General features: G+C 51.5%; 1 protein-coding gene across 1 annotated transcript; it reads left to right on the forward strand.

The window, feature by feature from the left end:
• The first annotated feature begins 3,582 nt into the window (after positions 1–3,582).
• On the forward strand, positions 3,583–23,290 carry LOC131750074 (calcium homeostasis modulator protein 1). Its single transcript, XM_059052368.2, has 3 exons — positions 3,583–3,857; positions 5,655–5,910; positions 22,808–23,290. Exons 1-3 carry the CDS (start codon positions 3,583–3,585, stop codon positions 23,288–23,290), a joined length of 1,014 nt encoding a protein of 337 aa, XP_058908351.1.
• Positions 23,291–24,892: the final 1,602 nt, after the last annotated feature.

Below are 24,892 nucleotides of genomic sequence, written 5' to 3' on the forward strand. Positions count from 1 at the left end.
CCAGTAAATACCCAGCAAGGGCCAGTGCAGTCACACGACCCAGGCTGACCTGGCAGGGCCATCTCGCCTCCCAGAGGTTGGAGCTGTGAACAGGCTGGCCTGGGAGAGACCTTGTCCCAGTTTCCTGCAGTGTTCCCCGAGAAACACTGTTCATTCTCTTCTGGAAAAATCCCTAGGTTGCAGCTGTGGGCCCTTTGGCCACCCTCCCCTCCCTGAGAGTAGAATAGGAGAGAGGGGTGCTCAGACCCTCCCAGCCCATTTGTCTCCCCTCCGTACTCAGTGGGGGGGCCCAGCCCTGGGGTTCAGGGTTGAGAAGCAAGGTCTTGGGCGGGATAGCTCCCTTTCCTGGCAGCAGCCCAGAGGGTGACTAGGGCTGGAAGGCACAGAGGTGAAGCATATCCTTCCTGGCCCTGTCCCCACCAGGCTGTGTGACCTCCGACAAACACCCCGCCTCTCCAGGCCCCGCGCCAGGTCTGTGCTGGTGCTGGCCATTCTCTGCTAGCTGGGAGCCCAGGACAAGGAGTGGCTTGAAGGGCTTCTCCAGTAAGCCTCGCCTCTCCTCCCCGCAGAACCACACTCGCTGCCTCTGACGGCGTGCCCACCCTCTCCCACTCCCTCCCCACTTTCCCTCACACAGGTCATCCAGGTTCACAGGACCTGGACGAGCACACAGACTGCGTAAAATACAAAGAAGATGATATAAGACCCGGGTTTCTGTCTGTCGCTACCTCATCGGAGGTGGAGACTGCACAGATACTTAGGAAGTTTGCAGGACCTTTTGGGGATGGTCTGACTTAAAATACAGGCTAAGTGCTCTACACAAAATTCATTTGCAGGTCCCACGGGTCCCTCAAGCTGCTGGGCTCTCATCTCTCAGAGAAACGGAAACACAGTGAGTCCTGTGTCATGAAGATTAAGAGAAGAGACAGACTGGCCTCAGATGGGAGTCCCGGAGGCAGCCTGAGCTGCCTCTCCCCCTGCAACCCCAGGGCTCCTGGCGAGCAGGGCACCCAGTGCTTCGCTCACAGCGTCCCTGGCAGCCTCCCAAGGATTCCAAGGCGGACCAGCCAACACGTGCCCGGGTGGGCAGCAACAAGTCTGGAAGGACACACATTGATGTAGTGACAGGGAGACCTGGCGGTGGGGGGGGGGGGGGGCGTTGCAGTCATGGGGATACTTTTCTATTAGATATTTTTTAATGTTTCATAACGGTGTGTTTACTCGGAAAAAAAAAAGATGGCGACATTTCCATTTTCTACAAGTTGTTTGAGAATACGGGAAGAAGGGTGGTCAGTGCAGCTGCTGCCGTCCAGGAGGGCTCCGTGGAGACCGGAGGGCATTGCTGGGCCTCTGAGCCGGAAAGGATTCAGAAGGATGCTTACCTCACATGCTCCAGAGGGGTGGGGCGGGGGTGGGGGGGCATGGCAATCATGACTGTGAGGCCCCGGGGTCTGAGGAATTGCTGATGGCATCACCGCGAGTCCCACATGCCCACTGGTCCAGGCTGGATGGAGCAGGGCAGGGGCCGGTAGAGTCAAGGCCATCCCAGTCCCTGAGGTTTTCCTTCGTTGTTCGAGGGTAGAGCTGGGCTAGGAGTGAGGGAGCCAGAGGGAGGAAGATTGAGGAGGAGGCTTAGCCTCACCCACCCCCAGCCCAGGCTCCAGGCCCCACCCATGGATCTGTGACCCAGGAACGGAGCCCTGGGCTCCTGCGGCTGCTTCCACTCCTCTCCCCAAGTCAGGCTGCCAGTGTCAGGACCGGGGGGCCAGTAAGACAAGGGTGCTGCAGGGCAGGCTGCAGGTGAGAGGAGGGAAAGATAGGCAGGAAGAGGCCACAGCACAGAGACAGGGACAGAGGGACACACAGGAAGACTCAGAAACACACAATGAGGGACACAGAGTCACACACACAGAGAAAGGTAGAGTTAGAGACGGAAAGAGGGACAGGATAAGAGAGAGACAGAGATAAGAGCAGGACCTACATTCCATTCACCTCCTAGGAGCAGACAGGGAGGCAGGTACAGGTCAAGGAGTGGGCAGAGAGGACAGAGCTAGAGATGAAAAAAGGGGGTCTGAGTGTCAACGTCACAGAGAACAAACATCTGCCACGCTTGCAGTCTGCTTGGCAGCCTGCTGGAGGCTGCAGGGACGGGCAGGTGTGGGTGCAGGTCCCATCCTAGCTGGGCAATCCACCTCCACACCTGGGAGAGAGGAGTAGCAGGCTGGGGCGGCCTTTCCAAGGGCCACGTGGGAGGAGAGGTTCCCACGGAGCTGAGGTCACCCAGGGGCATGTTGGTGAAAGAGCTGCATCTGAGTTGCCTCTTGAAGAGCAGGTGGGAGGAAGCGGCACGGGTCCTCCAGCGGGAAGGATGCATCAGCAGAGGCATGGAGGTGGGAGGACATGTCTGGGTATGGTTAGGAGGGCCTTGAACGCCAGGCTAAGGAAGCTGAGGGGGCCCTGGTCACACACGGGCAGAAGAGTGGTGTAGTGGGAGCTGCGCTTTAGGGAGACCTGGGCCAGTCGGTGGCCAGAGCTGGAGGGCAGCAGAATAAAGTGGAGGAAAGGGGGCTTCCCTGGTGGCGCAGTGGTTGAGAGTCCGCCTGCCGATGCAGGGGACACGGGTTCGTGCCCCGGTCCGGGAGGATCCCACGTGCCGTGGAGCGGCTGGGCCCGTGAGCCATGGCCGCTGAGCCTGCACGTCCGGAGCCTGTGCTCCGCGACGGGAGAGGCCACAACAGTGAGAGGCCCGCATACCGCAAAAAAAAAAAAAAAAAAATTTAAAAAAAAAAAAGTGGAGGAAAGGGTTGCAGGCACCCACTGGACACCCCCTGTGCCCTCTGCCGACACCCCCTGTATGACACTACATTCAAGCAACCCCAAACTGCCTACCCACACCTGGCTGCTTCTCACCTCCATGCCCTTGCCCAGACGGTACTCTCTGTCTGGAAGCCCCTCCATTCCACGACCCTGGCAAACACTGAAACATGGTTTAAACTCTCCTCAAGAGACTTCTGGGAAGGCTTCAGGCAGGGTAATGGCGCCCCTCCTGGTTCCTCCCAGCACGAAAGCCAATGTGAAATCTCCCTGGGCTCAGCTGAGTCAAGTCATGTTTTCAAGCAAGACAAAAAAATGTAATTGGCTCCATCAGCGCTGGGGCCTTACCACACCCAGAATTTGCCTGTCCCCCCACGGGAAGCCCCAGCAGCTGTCAGGCATCAGTATCCAAATCCTGAAGAGGGGAGGGATGGAGGAGGAACAGGATGGGGACCATCTGCCTCGAGGTGCTTTGGGCTGGCCGGTCACAGAGCAGTGACTCACCCCACCCCCACCCCCAGCCCCCGCCTCCAAGAGGCGGGGAGTAGCGGTGGAGGGCTGGCCAGGGGGCCTTGGTGGAGAGAGCCTGCTCTGCCCTACATTCCTTGGCTAGACCCCACCTCCTCTTTGTCCCCTCAGGCCCTTGGAAGACAAGGAAGAACCTCCCACAGCCCTGGCCTCGCCCCCAGAGGGGCTGGCATTGACCAGGAAGACAGCTGAAACCTCCCCGACCCGCCACCCGCAGCTGTCCTCTACCCAGGCCCGGCCATGGATAAATTCCGCACGCTCTTCCAGCACTTCCAGTGCAGCTCCGAGCTGGTGATGAATGGCATCTGCCTGCTGCTGGCCGTGGTCACAGTCAAGCTGTACTCCTCCTTCGACTTCAACTGCCCCCGCCTGGCGTGCTACAGTGCCCTCTATGGCCTGGGCTTGCCCCCCTTTTCCTCTGCAGCCTCCTGGCCAACAGGCAGTCAGTCCGTGGTGATGGTGGAGGAGTGGCGCCGGCCTGCGGGGCACCGAGGGAAGGACCCAGGCATCATCAGGTGCGGTCCCACGCCACCCAGGTCCCCGTGGGCATTGTCAGAACGCCCCCACCCACCCCCATAGGCACCCTAATTTCCCCTAGGAAATGATACCAAGGCATCATCAGTTCACAGAGACCGATCTGCCAGTTTCCACTCTGGAAACAGATATTTCCGATCCTGTCATCTGTCACCTTTCCATGCCCAGTGCCGGAGACACATGAATGCTACAGGATTCCCAAGAATTATCCAGGTCACATCTGTCATGCTGGCCATGGATTATAACTCCCCACATGCATGAAGGACCATCCCACGACGTGCATAGCCGTGTTGCCGTAAGAGAGGCATCATTGGCTCGAAGGCGGCATCCCCTCTCCTGCAAGCTCCCCGAGGGCAAGGACCTCATCTGCTGTATCACAGTGTCCTCAGAGCCTCACGCCTGGTCGGTGCCCCGATCAGCTGATTGAGTTTAGCGCTTCATAATGCTCCCTGGCCCACAGGGAGCCAAGCTCTGTACCAACCCTGGGTCGGCTCCCGTCTTGGACCCATTTTTAAGGATGGGGGACCTGAGGCACAGAGAGGATGATTCACGAGGCTGAGTTCCCACAGCGAAGAAGAGGCTCAGATTCAAACACAGCCCAAGCCAGAACTGCTGCCCTGACTGTTTTAGACAAAATAAGTGCTCTAGATACATGGGCAGTGTCAGGCGGGGCTTGGTGGGTTTTAGCTCACTCACCATCTCCTCCTTTCCCCTTTTCTTTGATATGGACAACTGAGGTGTTCTCAAGGGTATGTAACGTAACTTCATAACAAGTCCTGGGTTCCACCTTCTAACCACATAGAAAATGCTGGATCCACCCCTGCCTACAATGTATTTATAATTCGTTGGCCATGCACACGCACACCCAGTTAAAAACATCTGCATTCTGTGCATAAGAGGCCTCTGTTTCATGTCCCCCAGGGGTTCCATGCTCCCTGTGATTCAGCCATGCAGGGAGGGTCACATTCACTAGGTGTGCCCTTTACCTTTTCCTCTGGGGTCTAGTGGGTACAGCTCCACTGGGCTCCTGACCTGTGACCAACACCCAATCCAGGCCACTAGACAGGCAGAGAGGGTCCAGAGCGGCACCTGGGGACAGTCAGAGGGCAGGCTCCCAAACACCACAGGGAGGTGTTTAAGGTGCTGTCTCTGGGAGGGTTATTCCACGGGACCCTCTTAGTTTAGGGTCCCCCCAAAAGCAGCCTCTGGGAAGAATGTGATAATATGTAGGCAACTAGGACTCAGTCCTTCTGGGGACCCTCTAAGAAAGTGGATAGAACACACCTCAGAATCGTCCCACCGAGGGTCCTGGAAGCTGGGGTTCTTATCCACCAGGCCCTGCCCTCTTGGATTGAAGGTCGATTTGGGGCCATGAACCCTCCAGCGCTTCCGGCCTGCGCCTCTGGGAGCAGAAACTCCTCCAAAGTCCCAGGCAGAGCCATGCAGGTGGTTGAGGTCAGAAGCTCTCAGGCCCTCCCTATGAATAGGAACTACCCACCAAAGCTCTAGATGCTTCTGGCCGGGACAGGGCACCAAGAGAATCTGCTACAAAGCTAGAGCAGGAAGAATACCAGCTCCGCAGTGTTCTAGTCCTGAGACTCCCGGGACCCTCAGCCCTGCTTCTTCCCTATCCTCTGCTGCTCAGACCTGTAGCCCTTCCTGTGGTGTAATCACACCTGGGATCTCCCCCCTCCTGGGATCTTGCATCTCCCCTGTAGCCTTCCTGCTGCAGCTGAATTCCGGCTGCCTTTGTGCCCCCTTCCTTCCTCTGCGCCCAGGTTTATGTTCTCCTCTGTGCTGCAGAGAGCACTGGCCGCCCCCCTTGTCTGGATCCTGCTGGCTCTCCTCAATGGGAAGTGCTTCGTGTGTGCCTTCAGCAGCTCCATGGACCCCGACAAGTTTCTAGATTTTGCCAACATGACCCCCAGCCAGGTGCAGCTCTTTCTGGCCAAGGTGCCCTGCAAGGAAGATGAGCTGGTGAGGGACAGCCCAGCTCGGAAGGCAGTGTCTCGCTACCTGCAGTGCCTGTCACAGGTAATTCGGGCGGTCCTCTCCCAGCCCTGGGAAATGTCCTGCATTGGTTCCGAGGGGCCTGGGGTGAGGAGGTACAAATGGTTTCCTGAGGCCCCTCCTAATGCTGCAGGCACAACCATGGAGCATGTGGTCCCTGGGGGGATCAGGAATGTGACTCACACACAGGACAGTGTTGGGCCTTAGGAAGTGGGGACTCTGCCGTCAATGCTGACTCACCCAAGGGTGGATGCCAGGTGCTCATACCCTCCGGGAGTCCACTAGGCTCATCGCCAAGTTGGATGGCAGGAAAACACTGGAGAGAGACTGCTCTAACCTGCCATCACCCCGTAACACACATTCTGCTCACTCCTCAGAAATATGATACTAATTACCATTTATTAAGCACATATGTGTCAGGCACTGTGTTAAGCATTTCATATGCATTACTTCATTTAATTCTCAAAACAGTGCTGGGCTTCCCTGGTGGCGCAGTGGTTGAGAATCCGCCTGCCGATGCAGGAGACACGGGTTCGTGCCCTGGTCCGGGAAGATCCCACATGCCGCGGAGCAACTAAGCCCGTGAGCCATGGTCGCTAGGCCTGCACGTCCGGAGCCTGTGCTCCGCAATGGGAGAGGCCACAACAGTGAGAGGCCCGCATACCGAAAAAAAAAAAAAAAAAAAAAAAAAAAAAAAAAACAGTCCTATGAGGTGGGTGCAATCATGATCATCCCATTTTGCAGATGAGGAAACTGAGGCTCTGAGAGTTTAGTTCACAAGGCCAAAGTCACGGTTTGTAAGAGGCCAGGCAGGGATCTGAAGTGCCATTCATCCAAACCCTGTCATCCACCTCCCTACAATGCAGGCTCCCCAGATGTCCAGCTCCCCACAGGGCACAGAATCCATTATCCTGGGGACAAACCCCAGCCCAGGCTCCAGATTCCACCTCCACCACTCCCAGAGCCCAGCCTGGGCTGTGTCCCCCAGAAAGTGTTTACATGAACCCACCAGATGCAGAACATCACTGGAGCTACAACCCAGCCCTTTGGGGTGCCAGGACAGGCTTGTGGCAGATGCAGGCCCATGGAGTGGCAGAGGGACGACCAGTGCTCAGGATACACTTGGTTCTGCTTCAGACTGTGACCGTGGCCATGTCCTTCCCCCTCTGGGCCTCAGTTTCTCCTGTAAAGTAAATGGAGGTCTGGTCTCCTCACCCTGATGTCTCCTACGGATGTAAACACTGTAGGCTCTCACTAGCTCCCTGGAAAGAGTGTAGAATTCTCAGTCAGACCAGGGTTTAAGTCCTGACCCAGCTGTAAATGATCAGTCACGCTAAATGCTCCTCCAGGTAAAATACTCACACAAGTATTTTAAATTTGGAGTCGGGGGAGGGAGGACCTTGTAAGAGGCCGAATGAGAGAGCTTTGTCAATCACATCTGCAAATGATAAGGATTCAAATATGTCTTTGTGGTTTAGAGTGATATCTCTGCTCCAGGTCCACACAGTTGCTCGGGTCTTAAGTGATGTCTCAATGCCTTTGGCTGGGCAGAGGGGAGGGCCAGGAGCTGGCCGGGTGGGGTCTCCAGCCTCAGAGAACTGCTTCCAGCTTCTCCTCACGCTTGGCCTGGAACAGTATTCCCTGTTCACATCCTGTAAACTACCGTCATCCTTCAGGTCTCAGTCCCAACCGCACTGTCGTCTGAGCCCTCAAGTTCAAGTGGGGTATCCCCCCCTATGATTTCCCACAACCCCCGATACGTCCCTCAACATGGCACCTAGCCATTCATCACCTATTTCATTGTATCTTCCACTAAAGTGTGAGCTCTATGAGAGCAAAGACTGAGTCCTCAGTGTCTTCCCCAAAATATAGGATGGATGGATGCATAGATGAGATGGATACACATATATAAGCACGGATGCAGAAGCGAACAAAAAGATGAAAGGATGATGGGTGGATGGACGGATGAATGGGTGGGAGTGCAAAGGAGGCAAAACATGACCTCCACACACCTTAGGTTTTCGGCTGAGTCTAACAAAAAGACAGATTAACAGGAGGAAAACAGTTTATTATTGTGCACGGTGATCACCATGCAGGAGAAACCTAAAACAAAGAGTAACTCAAAAAAAAAAATAACAAAGGAAAGAGTAACTCAAAGTGATGGCTTAGAAGTGTGCTTATATAGCATCTTCAACCCTGAGCAATACCTTTGTAGAGAAATGTCAGCACAAAGGAAAGCAGTTTTATGCTTCCAAGGGTGGAAACTGTGGGAAGGTAAATAAATACATGGGAGGAAACTAATGGAGTAAGGTTTGTTTGCAGATTCCTCTGCTGCTGTCTCTGGGCTGATGAGAGTCTGTCTCCAGCAAAAGGGGAATTTATATCCTGCCTTCAGGCAAAAGGGGAGGTTGCTCCTTCTTAATTATCTTCAGCTCAAAATAATTTTTATGTCAAAGAGGCATATTTTGGGGTGACATATTCTGGTTCCCTTCAGGAGGAAAGTTGGGGGGGGATGAATGGCATGTGGATGGATGGTTGGATAGATAAAAGAAAGGAAGGATGAGAGTATGGGAACATGAATGGATGGGAGGCTAGATGGCTGGATAGGAAGGAGGAGGATGGACAGATGGAAGCATGGTTGAGAGGATGGCTGGATAGAAAGACGATAGATATACAGTCAGATAAGAGGATGGATGCCTAGATGGGTGGAGAGATCGTTGGATAGAAAATGGATGCAAGGATGAAAGAATAAATGGGAGGAAGGACAGACGGAGGTGGTTGGTAGGATGGATGACTAAGTGGAAAGATGGATAGATTTGAAAAAGGATGCAAGGGATAAACAAAGGGAGAGACTTTGGAACATCCTTGCCAAACACCTTGCCACATTGTACAATATCTGTGTCCCGCCACACTCAACCTCGCGCTCCCCACTCTCCAGGCCATCGGCTGGGGTATCACCCTGCTGCTGATCGTCGTGGCCTTCCTGGCCCTCTGTTTGAGGCCCTGCTTCGACCAGACAGCCCGCCTGCAGTGCAGATACTGGAGCAACTACGTGGACCTGGAGCAGAAGCTCTTCGAAGAGACATGCTGAGAGCACGCCCGGGACTTCGCGCACCACTGCGTGCTGCACTTCTTCGCCAGCATGCAGAGCGCGATGCGGGCGCGGGGGCTGCGCCAGGACTCCGCGGGCGGGGGGCCGGAGACCCCTGAGATGCCTGAGCCCCGCGAGGGCCTGGATGGTGGAAGCTGGAAAGCCCGCCTGCACGCAGTCTCCAGTCAGGAGCGGGTGGACCGCCTCCTGAGCACCTGGTACTCCAGCAAACCACCACCACTTGACCTCATGGCATCTCCTGGGCTCTGGGGGTGGGGATGGGGGTGGCCCCAGGCACCAGGCTATCCCAGCACACCGACGTGTAAGGACCCTGGCCGTGTCCCCACATAAAATGCCCGTTCTGACAAGGGTCTGAGGGCTTTCCAGGCTATGGGGAGCCCAAGGCAGGGCAACCTAACCCCTGTTGGCCTCCTTCCCACAAATAGCCCAATCTCTGGCAGAGTTTCTGGGTGTGGCCCCCTGTGTGCTCTAAAGCTGTGCTTCACAAGCTTTAGTATGCTCACTGTTCACCTGGGCTCTTGTTAAATGCAGATTCTGATTCAGTCCATCCAGGACTGGGGCTAAGACTGCATTTCTAACAAGCTCCCAGGTGATACTGATGCTTCTGGTCAGTGAACCAAATTTTGAGGAGCAAGAGTCTAAATAGATCTGCCATGGGTTCTGGGTCCTAGATGTCCAGATTCTACCTTTAAAATAATAATAACGACAATAGCACATGCTTGTATGGTGCTTATTATGTGCCAGTCATTATTTTAAATTCTTTCCATATATAATTCATTTAATCTTTATGATAATCTAGTGAAGTAGGATGATTATTAGTCCCATTTTTTCGAGGAGAAGACTGAGGCCTAAAAGGTTAAGCTGCCTGAGGTAACCCATGTAAGAGCTGGAATTGTACCCCAGGATGTCGGCCCTAGAGTCTGCTCTGAGCTACTACAATAGTCTCCCCTCTAGACTGTTGGTGTGTGTGTGTTTGTTTTCAGTGCTCTGGTTGGGTTTCCTGCAGCCTCCAGCCCGGTTCTCTGAGCGAGCTCAGCGAGCCCCGCTTGTTGAGTTCCTCTTAAAAGTACTAATTAGTGCCTCTTGCTGACTACTGCAGATGAATAGTTTTATATCTTCCTGGCAAGGGGATTTTTCTGTTTTTGAATGTCAAGGGGGCTGACCCTTCCAGCTCCCAGCTTCCCAAGTCCCAGCAATTCTACCAGCCCAGCAAGGCTGAGCAGCCCTTCAAGATGCAGTTGCATTGTCAGCCCAGACTTCTGCTTAGCCCCAGCTAGCAGATGCTTCCTCCCTCACGCCTCTACTCGCCACCCTCCCCACCACCTGCAGCCTGATGCCTGAGCTTAGCCTCTCTTTCTAAGGTTGCCTCGTTCACCAGGCATTCCAGGGGTTTCCACCCACTGCCCTCAGCAAGAAGCTGGCATCCTCGTAAGGATTTCCCCAGGGATACAGTGTATGGACCAGATCTGCAAATCAGGGTGCAAATTAGGTGTCTAGGCAGCCCTAGACGTTGCCACACTGAACAGGAACCCCAGGTGGCTATGCAGATTCCAATGTTTAAGAACCTCTGGGCCAAGTGTGGGTGTGAGGTCTGACTCAGGGATGAAGACTCTTGAAACACCAGGGTTAAATCTTGCTGGAAGAACTGCCACTCAAGTTCTAGCAGCCCAAACCAGAAAGGTTGGGGGAGATCTAGCCTGTGAGATCCTCTGAGTCTCTGCCCCTCCCTGATGACTCACTCACCCCCGCCCCCCCCCCCCACACGCATCCTGTTATTGCCGCCATCAGCAGAGTAGTGCTTGGTGGCCACAGATGTGCACAGACTTGGGTTCACCCCATGCTTTTCTGGTCCTCAGGGCATGGGGGCAGCACAGGGGCCCCTGGATGCCCTCCTGGAGCCCAGCCCCCTCCATATTGGGCAATCTCTGTTCTCCTGGGTGCTTGCCAAGGGATCTTGTAAGATGGACAGTCCCTGCAGCTCAGCATTTCCCCTCCCACCCTGCTGTGGTCAGGCCATGCAAATGTCTGAAATAGTACTGGGGTGGGGAAAGATTTAGGCAAAGCGTTAGCAGGGATTGGGGGAAGGGAGGGAAGGGAGGAGGGAGACCTTGGACATGGCCCAGTCAGCAGGGGTGAACTCCAGCCCAGGGAAAGGAGGCTCAGGACCCCTACCTTGGGCTGCAAGGAAGCAGCATCTGGACCAGTAAAAAGCCACTGACTGCAATCTATACTCTTGCCTTCTTATACTGAGCACTTATAGGTGCCTACTGCATAGAAAGCACTATGCCAGGGAGTAGGGAAGAGAGGATACACAGATGAGATGCCCCACCGTCAGGGAGCTCACTGTCTACTAGAGGGACAGAGATGGGTATAGACATCATTATAGGGACTTCCTTGGTGGCACCGTGGTCAAGATTCTGCCTGCCAGTGCAGGGGACATGGGTTCGAGCCCTGGTCCAGGAAGATCCCACATGCCGCAGAGCAACTAAGCCCATGAGCCACAACTACTGAGCCTGCGTGCCACAGCTACTGACACCTGCGTGCCTAGAGCCCATGCTCTGCAACAAGAGAAGCCACCGCAGTGAGAAACCCCCACACAACGAAGAGTAGCCCCTGCTCGCCGCAACTAGAGAAAGCCCCCACACAGCAATGAGGACCCAACGCAGCCAAAAATAAATAAATAAATTTATTTTTAAAAAAATCATTATAATCCAAAGAAAAAGGTGTGATACAATAGAAGTTAGCCAGGTGCCACAGAGACTCAGCATGGAGAATAATGGCTCCAAGCTGGGGGATCCAGGAAGGCTTCATTGGAATGGGCCTTAAAGGATGGGGAGGGTTTTGACAAGTGGAGTGTGAGATGGGGGTGGGGCAACAGAGTACCTACAGGAGGAAACAGAAAGAACAAAGGCAAAGAGTCGGGAAAGGGGCAGTGTATGTTTCATTGGTTCACTCAACAAACATTGATGGAATGCCTAGAGTGCCAGAAACAGGACAGACATCGTCCAATCTTAGTGGAGCTTCCAGTCTGAAGGGAAGATAAGACATCACCTGGTGAACAAACAACCAAATGCAGGGCATGTGGTCCAGCCCAGCAAAAGTGAAGGACCTTGGCCAGAGGGCTGAAGAGCCTACTCCAGAAGAGTCCCACCAAGAGATGCTCCCTGAGCTTTGCATCCAGTGACACATTCTTGGATCCTTAGCCTTCAACAGTCCTCAAATTCGTCCTTACCCTCTTTAGTCCCCAGATGGTTTCAAACCCCAAACCTCTTTGCCATCATCCCTTCACACCACCATTTATTCATATCCTGTGAGAGAGAGATGCCTGGTACAGTTCATGCCACCCTGCCTGGGGGTGAGGGACACAGGTGGGAGGCTGCCACCTGCTCCCCTCCCAGGAGAGCAGCCCTCGTGGGTACCCAATCTCATTCCCCTAGCCTCATCCAACTCTGGGAGATAGTTCTCCTGACCACACACTATACACAGGGCCTCTCTTCTGGGAGACACAGTGAGCAGCTGGGCAAGGCAGAAATGTACTGGAAGAGTGGCTTTGGCTGCGTAAGTCCCCTGTCTCGTACAGCCTGGGCAGCTGCGGCTCTGCATGAGAAGGGGAAGATGGTGGCAGCCTTGAGGGTTTTGCTCAGGACTTTGTTAATCCTACAGGCAAGTACTTGTGGGCAGTCAGAAGGAGGGATGATACTCGGGATGGCAGCGATGCCTGAAGCTGCCGAATGGTAGGGCCAGCAAGAGAGAGAGAGGCTGAGTGACAAGAGGAAGGACCGAGACCTGCAGAGTTTTGGAGGAGAAAGAGGAGGCAGCAAATGGGTGAAAGGGAAGGAATCACAGAGGCAAAGTGCCCAGAATAATGCCAGGGAGGAGTGAATTTCAAGATGTGGGGAGGATAAGCAGTAAATCCGGAGCTTCAGAGGAACCCAGGAGGTAGGGGACTGGGAGAAAATCGTAGGTTCTGTCCAGGGCAGGAGACTGATCATCCACGGAGGTGGTCCCAGCAAAGCAGATGGGTGGGAGTCAGATGAATCCCTGGACACCTACCCCACCCAGCATTATAAAGGAAGAGTGGGAGGTTTGGAGCCTGCCCCAATTTAGGATATTGATATGGAGGACGGCACCAGGATCCAAAGACTATGATGGGAGTAGAGGAATCCACACTTCTCCGCCAAGAGGCCACCTCTGCCCAACTCTTTGAGGCCAAATGAAATGACCTCTCCTTGCGCCTTGATCAGCTCTCACTCGGGGAGAGCAGAGCGGTTACGGGAACGGGAGGGTGGCCCTGAGGGTCCAGTGGGAGGTGGCCTAGGGTGGCCAATGGTAGCAGAGTGGAGGTGGCTGTTGCCATGGCAGCGAGCTTTGAATGTGCACCAGCCCTTCCTGCCCACAGGCCACCTGCACATAAAGGAGGAACTGCTCTTCAGCCCTCCCCACTATGCTCACAGAAGCCAACCCTGAAGGCAAGCCCAGAGCCAGAGTGGCCAGGGCTGTAATATCCTATTTGTGTCAGAATTCCTGCTTCCTCCCAAGTTTATCTTGGTCCAAGGCACACTTTTCTCCTCTATTCTCTTACTCATGCATTCATTCATTCCACACCTACTAACTGAGCACCTACCAAACCAGGCACACCGTGCTGAGCCCTAGGAACATAACAGTAAAACAAAACAGATGTTGGCCTTCAGCCTTTATGGTCCAATGGGAGCCCCAGATATTAAACACACCCTCCAAAACAAGTAATTAACTGAAATTGGTGCTGTGAAGAGGAAGTACATGACTGGGGTGTGGGACATGAAAGCCTATATCAGGGAATTCCCTGGCAGTCCAGTGGCTGGGACTCTGTGCTTCCACCACAAGAGGCCTGGGTTCATTCCCTGGTCAGGGAACTAGGAAACTAGGATCCCACAAGCCACGCGGTGTGGCAAAAAAAAACCCAAAAAAGCAAAACCTGTATCAGCAGGACTCAACTAAGCTGAGTGTTCAGGAACTTCTCTCAAGAAGAGCCATTAAGCTGAGATGGTAAAGATGAACAAGAATTTCTCAGATGAAGAGCAGACGGAGAAGAAACAGTCTAGGAATGTGCAAAGCATGTGCAAAAGTCCTGAGATGGAAGGGGTTGATCCTGTTGAAGGAACTGAAATCAGGCATGTGAGCTGGAGAGTAGACATTTGGAGGAGAGTGGCCCCAGGGCCAGCTCTCACACGGCCATAGAGGCCCTGTTAAGGACTGTTGGACTTCAACCATTGAAGGGAATTAAGTATGCACTAATTTAATCAGATGTGTAAAAAGATCACACTGTCCACAGTCTGGGAACAGTTTGACAGGGGCCTGGTATGAACTGAAGAAGGCAGGAAGAGCTGATAGAGCCTGGGTGAGGGTAGGAGAGAAATGACAGATTAGACATATTTGGGAGGGAGGATGGACTCTGGGTCCTCTTGTTTGTCGGTGTCCTGCTTAAAATAAACGCTTAGAGCAGACCACCCTGTATTTGTCAGATTAAACCAAGAGGTAAAACTAAAATGCAGTCAAAACCAAAATGTCAGTGCATTAACACAACAAAGACATATTTCTCACTCAGGCAAAGTCTGAGGCAGGTAAACAGGAGAGGGAAGTGGGGAGGAGGGACCCGTTCACCTGGGGACCCAGCTGATGGAAGCTCCCCCATCTTGGGATGCCGCCATCCATACACATGGCATCCCCCAGATCTTGAGACAAGGAAGCGAGTGGAAGCCGTTTACGTGGAAGTTGCTCCCAAGAAACATCAGGAAGGAACAGGAAAAGTGATACAGGAAAGGGAAGAAAGCCTGCAACGGGTGTGGAGCTGGTCAGTCACCGCCGTGGGAAACTCTGGGAGCCCATGCCCCCCATTCATCCCGACCCAGGGTGGAGGAAGTTGGGGGGTTTATTGTCATTGCTGGGGACCCTAACTGCGGCACCTCCAGCTTGCTTTGGGTCAAATGTCCCAGGTGTTCCATGAGCGGCCTTCAAAAGTAGAGGTGAGTGCTGACAAAAATAGGTAGGTGCAAATAAACAAAGGGACTACATCAAACTAAAACTCTTTTGCACAGAGAAGGAAACTATCAACAAAATGAAAAGGCAACCTACTTAATAGAAGATATTTGCCAATGATATATCTGATAAGGGGTTAATATCCAAAATATACAAAGAACTCATACAACTCAATGTCAAAAAAAAAAAACAACCTGATTAAAAAAGGGGAAGAGGACCTGAATAGACATTTTTCCAAAGAATACATACAGATGGCCAATAGGCACACGAAAAGGTTCTCAACATTACTAATCATCAAGGGAAAGGCAAATCAAACCCACAGTGAGATGTCACCTCACACCTGTCAGAATGGCTATTATCAAAAAGACAGTAACAACAACAATGAAAAAAGACAATAACAAGTGTCGGTGAGGATATAGAGAAAAGGGAACACTTGTGCACTGTTGGTGAGAATATAAATTGGTGCAGCCACTATGGAGAACAGTAGGGAGATTGCTCAAAAAATTAAAAATAGAACTACCATATGATCCAGCAATTCCACTCCTGGATATTTATCTGAAAAAAACAAAAACACTAATTTGAAAATATATATGCTTCCCTATATTCATTGCAACATTATTTACAATAGCCAAGATATGGAAGCAACCTAAGTGCCCATCAACAGATGAACGGATAAAGAAGATGTGAGAGATATACATATGTATGTATATATATATATCTATATATAATGGAATATTAGCCATAAAAAAGTATGAAATCTTGCCATTTGTGACAACATGGATGGACCTAGAGAGTATATAAGTCAGATAGAGAAAGGCAAATACAGTATGATTTCACTTATATGTGGAATCTAAAAAACAAAACAGGGGCTTCCCTGGTGGCGCAGTGGTTGAGAGTCCGCCTGCCGATGCAGGGGACACGGGTTCGTGCCCCTGTCTGGGAAGATCCCACATGCCGCGGAGTGGCTGGGCCCGTGAGCCGTGGCCGCTGAGCCTGCGCGTCCGGAGCCTGTGCTTCGGCAACGGGAGAGGCCACAACAGTAAGAGGCCCGCGTACCGCAAAAAAAGGAAAAAAAAGAATAAATAAATAAATAAATAAATAAAATAAAAATAAAAAACAAAACAAATGAACAAATGTAACAGAAACAGAGTCATTGATATAGGAAACAAATAGGTGGATGCCAGAGGGGAGAGGGCTTGGGGGAGGAGAGAAATAGGTGAGGGAGATTAAGAGGTACAAACTTTTAACTACAAAATAAATGAGTCACAGATATGATACATACAGTATGGGAAATGTCGTAATTGTGTAATATCTTTTTATGGTGACAGATGGTAACAACTTCTGGTGATTGTTTGGAAATGTATAGAAATATCGAATCACTATGCTATGTACCAGGAAGTAACGTAGTGTTGTAGGTCAATTATACTTCAAAAACAAGCAAACAAAGAATGGGTGGGGTTCAGAGGCACCTGTTACACTGGTGTCCAGGGTCCGAGAGACAGGAATGAAAAAGAGCAGGGACAATAGTCAGAGGTGAGGGCCCTATGCCAGAGCTCAATCTCATGGCCCCAACCTACATGGAACAGGGGCTGGGAACGGTAAGGAAGCACATGACATATTTGGGGAGCGCTACCATTTTTCGGCCACAATATGCAACCTCCAATACAGGTTGGCTGATGCAGAGGAGAACAGCATTGTATCCTTCTTAGTCAAAGCCCTCATACCTTGGATAACACAGCCTGACAGTACTTGAGCTGTCCCGGCAGCCCCATCTGGCTGATGGCTCCTACCTCCTGCCCCACCCTGTTCTCTGGGCGCTCCCACAGTTGCTGGAAGGCGGCAGTGGCCACTTGAGCACCACTTGAGCACCACACACTCCTATGCCGTCCTACGCAAATTAGGTGTTTTCCTAAGGGTACAGCGTCCGCTCTCCAGAGGCCCCCTTTGCATGCTGCTTTTCATGACACTTAACTCTTCCAAGGAGGAGAGGACTCACCAGTGGGGTTGGTGCCCAGACAACACTCCTGAGGGCAGGAGGTGAAGGGGGTGGTGCACACCCCACAGCAGTGGCTGCGCTTGGGTTTGCCACCAATGCATTGAAAAGCCGGAGCAGGGTTGTGATATCCTGCTTTCCATTTACATGCAGTCATGCTCTAGGATTTACGGGGAGAGATGGAGAAGACATGAAGCACTGCTAAGTACACTACCAAACACCCCTACCACGGTAGGCAGAATAACGGGTCCCCAGGGTCCACCATTTCTGGAACCTGTGAATGTGGCACCTGCAAAAGGGACTTTGCAGATGTGAATCTGTTAAAAAGCTTGAGATGGGGAGACTATCCTGGACTAGACAGGTGGGAGCTGCCTAACCTTCTTCACATCCTGGTGCATCGTGACATTGGTAGCCTTGGTACATGACATTGGGGCAAACTGAGGGGATTTGTAGACACCTATAGAGAGTCTGTTGGGAAAAAAGCAATTACATCTTCTTGATCTTATATAAGTATGAGACTAAGAGGGAAGATGTAATACAAAGTATTAGGAAAGACATTAAACACTGAATTGGTATAAAACATCCAAATGGAATCTCCCAGACTTCTTAAAATGAGAAACTTGAGCTTGCTTTAGTGAGCACAGCTTTTTAACATCAGACTTTTTGCATGAAATGACCACTGGCAATTCTTATTCAAAGATCTTTTTTTATTGACAGATAAAATTATATTAGTTTCAAAAAAATGGTTCTGAAGAACCTAGGGGTGAGACAGGAATAAAGACGCAGACGTAGAGAACAGACTTGAAGACACGGGGAGGGGGAAGGGTAAGCTGGGACGAAGTGAGAGAGTGGCATAGACATACATACACTACCAAATGTAAAACAGATAGCTAGTGGGAAGCAGCCGCATAGCACAGGGAGATCAGCTCGTGCTTTGTGACCACCTAGAGGGGTGGGATAGGGAGGGTAGGAGGCAGACACAAGAGGGAGGGGATATGGGGATATATGTATACATATAGCTGGTTCACTTTGTTATATAGCAGCAACTAATGAAACAATGTAAAGCAATTATACACCAATAAAGATGTTAAAATAATTATATTAGTTTCAGGTGCACAACATAATGATTAGCTATTTGTATATATTGTTAAATGCTCCCCACAGTAAGTCCAATTAATATCCATCACCATGCATAGTTACTATTTTTTTCTTGTGATGAGAACTTTTAAGATCTACTCTGGCAGCAACTTTCAAACATGCAATACAGTATTATTAACTATAATCACCAGGCTGTACATTACCTCCCTAGGACTTATTTATTTTATAACTGAAAGTTTGTACCTTTTGACCCCCTTCACCCATTTCACTCACCCCATACCCCTCAAGGCTCTTTAACGATGATCTCTTCAAATGTTTGATAAACACCACCCACAAAAATCTTGATCCAAGGAGGTGATAAAACTAATTTTTACAGCCATTCAAAAATTTATGGGACTTCCCTGGTGGTTAAAAATCCACCTGCCAATGCAGGGGACATGGGTTTGTTCCCTGGTCCAGGAAGATCCCACATGCCGCGGAGCAACTAAGCCCGTGTGCCACTACTGAGCCTGTGCTCTAGAGCCCACGAGCCGCAGCTACTGAGCCCTCATGCCACAACTACTGAAGCCCAGGCGCTAGAGCCCGTGCTCTGCAACAAGAGAAGCCACCTTAATGAGAGGCCTACACACCACAACAAAGAGTAGCCCCCGCTCGCCGCAACTAAAAAGAAAGCCAGCGCGCAGCAACAAAGACCCAATGCAGCCAAAAATTAATTAATTAATTAATTAATTAATTAAAAATAACTGTAATCAAAATTCTAGTGATAATGAGAATAATGGGTTTAGAAACCAATCAAGCTCTTTTATTCCACGTATTTTAAAATAACACTAAATTTAGAATTTGTAGAGTATATGTGGTTAGAGCAGACACGTGAAGCTAATTTGGGCACCACGAAAAGGGCACATCGGCTACAGACAGGGAGCCGTGTCCACTACAGATGGAAGACAGAGATTCCAGACAGCCTTTTGGAGCCACACTCCTCCTGGACTCCTGGCCTCATTTGCTGGGTCTCTCTCATCCTGCTCTCCACCTGTGGCTGTGCCCCTTGGGAGCCCCCAACAGGGTCCTCCAGGGGCCACCAGCCTGGGTGCTCCAGTTACCCAAGGCCCAGGCTGAGGGCTAAGGGGAGCAATATCCTTCCCCACGGTATCCTACTTGTGACACGCTAGCATTTCTACCCAGACTCGTAGAGCAGGAGAACCTCATTCAGCTGGCGGAGAAAGGCAAAAAAACAAAAAACACTTCCCTGCCTCCTCCTCCACCCACCCCCTTACCCCCCACTCCCACCTGGTCTGGGTTCAAATCCCACTCTTTCACCTACAAGTTGTGAAACTTTTAGCTGGTGCTGGGGAGGAAGAAAACTTTCCTCTACCCTTCTAGTTTCTTCTGGCTTGTTTAAGAATTAAATTGAAACAAGGCAGATGAACAGGAGGAAATCAAATTTAATTTCGTACGTATGGGAGTCTCACATACGTGAGAGTGTCAGAGACAGAAAGGTAAAATGAGGTACTTACGCCATCCTGAGCTAAGGAGTGGGATAGGGGCCTGGGGCGTCCAAGGACAGGAGGCTCATTCACAGGACGATAAGTGTTACCACAGCAGGTCTGTTTACCCAACACACAACAAACCAAACTCTGAGATGCCAAGATTTGTGGCAGAGGAAGAGTTTCTTCACAGGAAGGCAATTGAGGAAACAAGAGAACAAGCCTCAGATCCGCCTCCCCCAAGGTGAGGGGGTTGGGATAGCTATGGAACAAGCAGGTGGGCCTGGCACAGGGAAAGGTGATTGGAGGCAGGAAAAACATGAGGGAACTGGTGTTCTGCACAGGTGTACCTCGGTTACATGCTTCTGCATATTCAAAAATACAGGCACTTAGCTTGATCTGAGGGTAAAGTTTTCCAGTCCTCTGGCGTCAAAAGGCCATTCATCATATATCTCTGCAGACCCAGTTTTAGGGTTGGTGGTCCCAACCAGCCTTAGCTGGCTTGCACTGGACAAGAACTGGCTCCAAGTTCCTGTAAGACAGGGTTGGGGTTACGTGAAGCTGGGAAGGTATGCAATTAAAGAGGAAAAAAAGGAAAGACAGAGAAAATAACTAAAGCAAGCTTAGTCAGTGAAGGCGGCTTACAAGCAGAGGGGTTTTTACAAGCTGTTCCCCTGTCTGTTGCTCTGAAAGACAAGCTCAAGAATTCCTCTTAGCTAGCCACCAGCTTTCATTAACCCTATGAGGTACGGTTTCACAAGAAGATCAGCAGATGTTTGGTAATTAGGTGTTTGCCCTGCCATATAGATGGTGCCACTTACATAAAATTTACTTCTGGGAATAACTCTTTCTCTGGGAAAAATCCCCGATTTAAATTCTTGTAGTTAGTTAAGGGAAGAGCAGTAGTTTCTCTCAAGCCCACAGGGTCTCTACTGCCTTTAGCTCAAAACAACCCACATGCCAAAGTAGTACATCTTGGGGAGGTCTGTTCTGAACCCTACACTTGTAACTTAACCTCCCTGAGCCTCAGTCTCAACCTCTGTGAAATGGGGACAGTAAAACCTACCCCGTGGCGTTGTATGAGGATCCCATGAGGTGATGCGTGTGGAGTGCCGGCCTAGGGCTTGACCCAGGGGAAGACCCCGTCAGCGCCAGTTCTTGTCATTCACACAGAGACACACAGACACAAAGACCACTCACGTGGTTACGTAAGAGGATGAGGCCAATAGTGAACCCAAGTTCCGCTGCTCGCCACTCAAAAGGCCAGTAACTAGGGGGACAAGTGTTGGTGGGAAAGGAACATCTGCTTGATTCAGCAGTCTTCATCTGGCAGGGGTCGGCTTCCCGTAAAAAGAACTTAGGAACATGTCAGGCCTTTATCTGTGTCTTCAGGGAACTGGGAGTTCGGTGCCTCTGCTCTGTGGCTGGTTTGTCATCTAAACTGTTACCAGGGCTTCCCTGGTGGCGCGGTGGTTGAGAGTCCGCCTGCCGATGCAGGGGACACGGGTTCGTGCCCCTGTCCGGGAGGATCCCACATGCCACGGAGCGGCTGGGTCCGTGAGCTATGGCCGCTGAGCCTGCACGTTCGGAGCCTGTGCTCCACAACGGGAGAGGCCGCAACAGTGAGAGGTCCGCGTACCACAAAAAAAAAAAAAAAAAAGAAAAAAAGAAATTCAATTTTAGAATTAGTTGGCATCATCTAAAACCCAGAAATTTTCACATGAAAATGACATTTTCCAGCTTTACTTGAAACTTCAGGAGATTCAGCCGAGCAGGGTCCACATTTCCTCATCCAGCACGTGCTCTGCACCTCCCCACCTGATAACTACTCTGCCATAACCCACTGACCCCACTACAGGCATTTGGTTTGCCCTGCTTCCGCATCCTGATCTGGCCGAATGCTTCTCTGTGCAACTGGGGTTGACCCTGAAGCTCAAACTGGGGGAGCAGCCTTCCCCACAGTGAGTTACTGGAAGAACCGAACTAGCACCCAAGCATCCGGTGCTCTTCAGCATGGAGTTTGAGCAATTGTCCAGTTTGTCTCTGTGACCCCTGAGCCCAGCTCAGAGCCCACACAGAGGAGGCGCTGACTGAGTGCTGCTGACTGAAAGGCAGACACTAGCAGGAGCTGGAGGAGAGATACAGGACTCAGAGGAGGAAGCGTCACTATGGGAGGTCACGGAAGGCTTCCTGAAGGAAGAGGCATGGTTACTGAGGGCTGGTTGGCCTAATAATAGTGGCTAACAGTTACTGAACACTAACTAGGTACCAGGCACTGTGCTAAGTTTATTATCACATTTAGTCCTCAGAACAACCCAATGGGATAGGTACTATCAACAGCCCCGTTTTGTAGGTGGGAGATACTTTGCTCAGGTACTATCAACAGCCCTGTTTTGTAGGTGGGAGATACTTTGCTCCTAGTCAACCGTTAAGGACAGGCATACTTTGTTTTATTGCAATTCACCTTATTAGGCTTTGTAGACATTGCATTTTTCACAAGTTGAAGTTTCATGGCAACCCTGCATCGAGCAAGTCTATTGGCGCCATTTTTCCAACAGCTTTTGCTCACTTCGTGTCTCTGTGTCGCATTTTGCTTATTCTCATATTTCAGATTTTTCGTTATTATATTTGTTATGGTGATCTGTGATCAATGATCTTTGAGGTTACCACTATAACTCACTGAAGGCTCAAATGATGGTTAGCATTTTGTAGCAAGAAAGTATTTTTTTAATTAAGGTATGTATATTGTTTTTTATACACAATGCTATTATTGCACACTTAATAGACTACAGTATAGTGTAAACATAACTTTTATATGCATTGGGCAACCAAAAACTTGGTGTGACTCACTTGATTGCAATACTTGCTTTATTGTAATGGTCTGGAGCAGAACCCACCGTATCCCTGGGATACGCCTGTAGTGGAGACAGGCAAACCCATGCAGCCTATTTCCAGGGTCTGCCCAGCTAACTCCTGTGTACTGAGTGCCAGACCTACATACAGTGCCTTTTACTCACGTGGTATCATTTCCATGAGATGGGTAGGTCTATGCCCATTTTACAGAACAGGAAGTGGAGGCCAAGAGGTGCTGTCATTTGCTCTTTGGTGTCAGTGCTCTTTTCCCTAAAGGCCCTGACATGGAGTGTGCTTTGCGGGGTTGGACACGTTTGGGAGGCTAGAGGGCAGTGCCCGGCTGACTCTCTCTTCTCTCCCCCGCAGGCACTGGGCTGGTCCTTCGTGCTGCTGACCACACTGTTGGCATTCGTCATGTGCTCTGTGCGGCCCTGCTTCACTCAGGCCGCCTTCCTCAAAAGCAAGTACTGGTCCCACTACATCGACATTGAGCACAAGCTCTTCGATGAGACATGCACGGAGCACGCCAAGGCCTTTGCCAAGGTCTGTATCCAGCAGTTCTTCGAGGCCATGATCCATGACCTGGAGCTGGGTCACGGCCGTGGGGTGCTGGCTGCAGTCTCTGCTGGCTCAGCTGCCCCCACTGCCACAGACGGTGCCAACGAGGAGAGGGAGAAGCTGCACGGCATCACCGATCAAGGCACCATGAACAGGCTGCTCCCGTGCTGGCACGAGGGCAAGCCGCCCCTGCGGCTGAGCCAGGAAGAGCCACTGGTGGGCGATGGCTGGGCTGGGGGCGGGTCCCAGCCTTCACGCAAGGAGGTGGCCACCTACTTCAGCAAAGTGTGAGCCGCAGCCAGGTGAAGAGGCAGGAATGGGGGTCTGAGGCCACAGCACCTCAGACCCCCAAACCAGATGGAGAAATGAAGGCTGCAAGTGCTGGCAGTAGGCACCAGAGCACTCATCTCGTGCCCAGGCACTCACCTGTCCATTTGGGGCAGGAAATTTGGAGCTGGAAGGGGACCTCACTCCCTCACCTGCGACACTACCCTGGGTGGCCCTGGAATAATAGGGCCATGAGCAGTATTAGTCAGAAGGGTTCAGAACTGGCTTGGGGGGCGGGGAAAGCTCCCACCTGCCCAGCCCCTCCCAGGCCACTCCACCCCTGGTTCACTATCTCCTTTCAGGTCCTACGAGCAGCCTTGCCCCAGCATCCACTCATCTGTGATTTTTTTAGGATCTCTGTTCCCTTATGCTCAAGGCTCAGGGAGTGGGAGAGTGTCTAGCCATCTCATGAAGCAGGATTCCTCTGATTTTGGCCAATCTCCTGAGTGAGGCCGAAAGGGCCAAGGTGGGCCATAACGGCATGACACAGCCTCAGGTGGTCACAGGTGATAAGACAAGATGCCAGAAGCTAGGTACACTCAGGAGAAGCCAGGGTGTGTCTCACCATGGAGTTCACGCAACATCATCAAGGTGGACTGCACATTTACTTAGCACTGGGCACAAAAGACCCCTTGTCTTAGTCTGTTTGAATTGCTATAACAAATACGGCAGACTGGGTAGCTTATAAACAACAGAGACCTCTCTCACAATTCTGGAGACTGGAAGTCCAAGATCATGACGCTGCCATGGTCACGTTCTGACGGAGGCCCGCACTGGCTGGTAGCCAGTGCCTCCTCACTGTGTCCTCACGTGACAGAAAGGGCTAGGGGGCTCTCTGGAACCTCTTTTATAAGGCATCAATACCTCAAAGGCCCCACTCCCTAATACCATCACCTTTGGGGGTCAAGATTCAACATATGAATTTGGGGGGACACATTCAGACCATAGCACATCCCATGGAGATGTCCCTGGAGACTGCCCTGACACATCCCTCACATCAGAAATCAGACCATCCCCAAAGCTTGAGCATTTAGAAAAAGAAGCTGATGCCTTCCCATTTTCTCGGAGACTACCCCCTGGGTAGTACCCCCTGGGGCAGGGCGTCTAAAGTGCTGAGAGGCTCTGCCCTGAGGTGGGGATGAGGGTGGAGGGGTGGGAGGGGAGCTGCCTAGGGTGGAAACAGCTCAGACTCCAGTGTGAGAGAGAACTGGGTCAAATGCTGGATCCACCACTTACAAACCATGTCCCTTGGGTCAGTTGCTTCATTTTTCTGTGCCTCAGTTTCCTCATCTGTACACAGTGGGGGTGAGGCACCTACTTCATGGGCTTGTGTGAGCATTAAATAAGTGAGGTGTGTAAAGTGCATGGCACGTGGTAGGCACTCAGTTTCTGGTGGATAATGTGTGTATCAATTTCCAAACCTGAGGTCTTATCCTCCTCTTGCCCCTGGACGTAGGGGGAGGGGGCGTAAGGAACTGGAGCTACCTTTGTCGAGGAGGAAGCTGAGGGCCGAGAAGATGAGCTTCTTGCTGCCCCCCACCCCCCAGACATCTTTGAGACTAAGTC

The sequence above is a fragment of the Kogia breviceps genome, chromosome 2 (genome assembly GCF_026419965.1).
Source record: "Kogia breviceps isolate mKogBre1 chromosome 2, mKogBre1 haplotype 1, whole genome shotgun sequence".
NCBI classification, from domain to species: Eukaryota; Metazoa; Chordata; class Mammalia; order Artiodactyla; family Physeteridae; genus Kogia; species Kogia breviceps.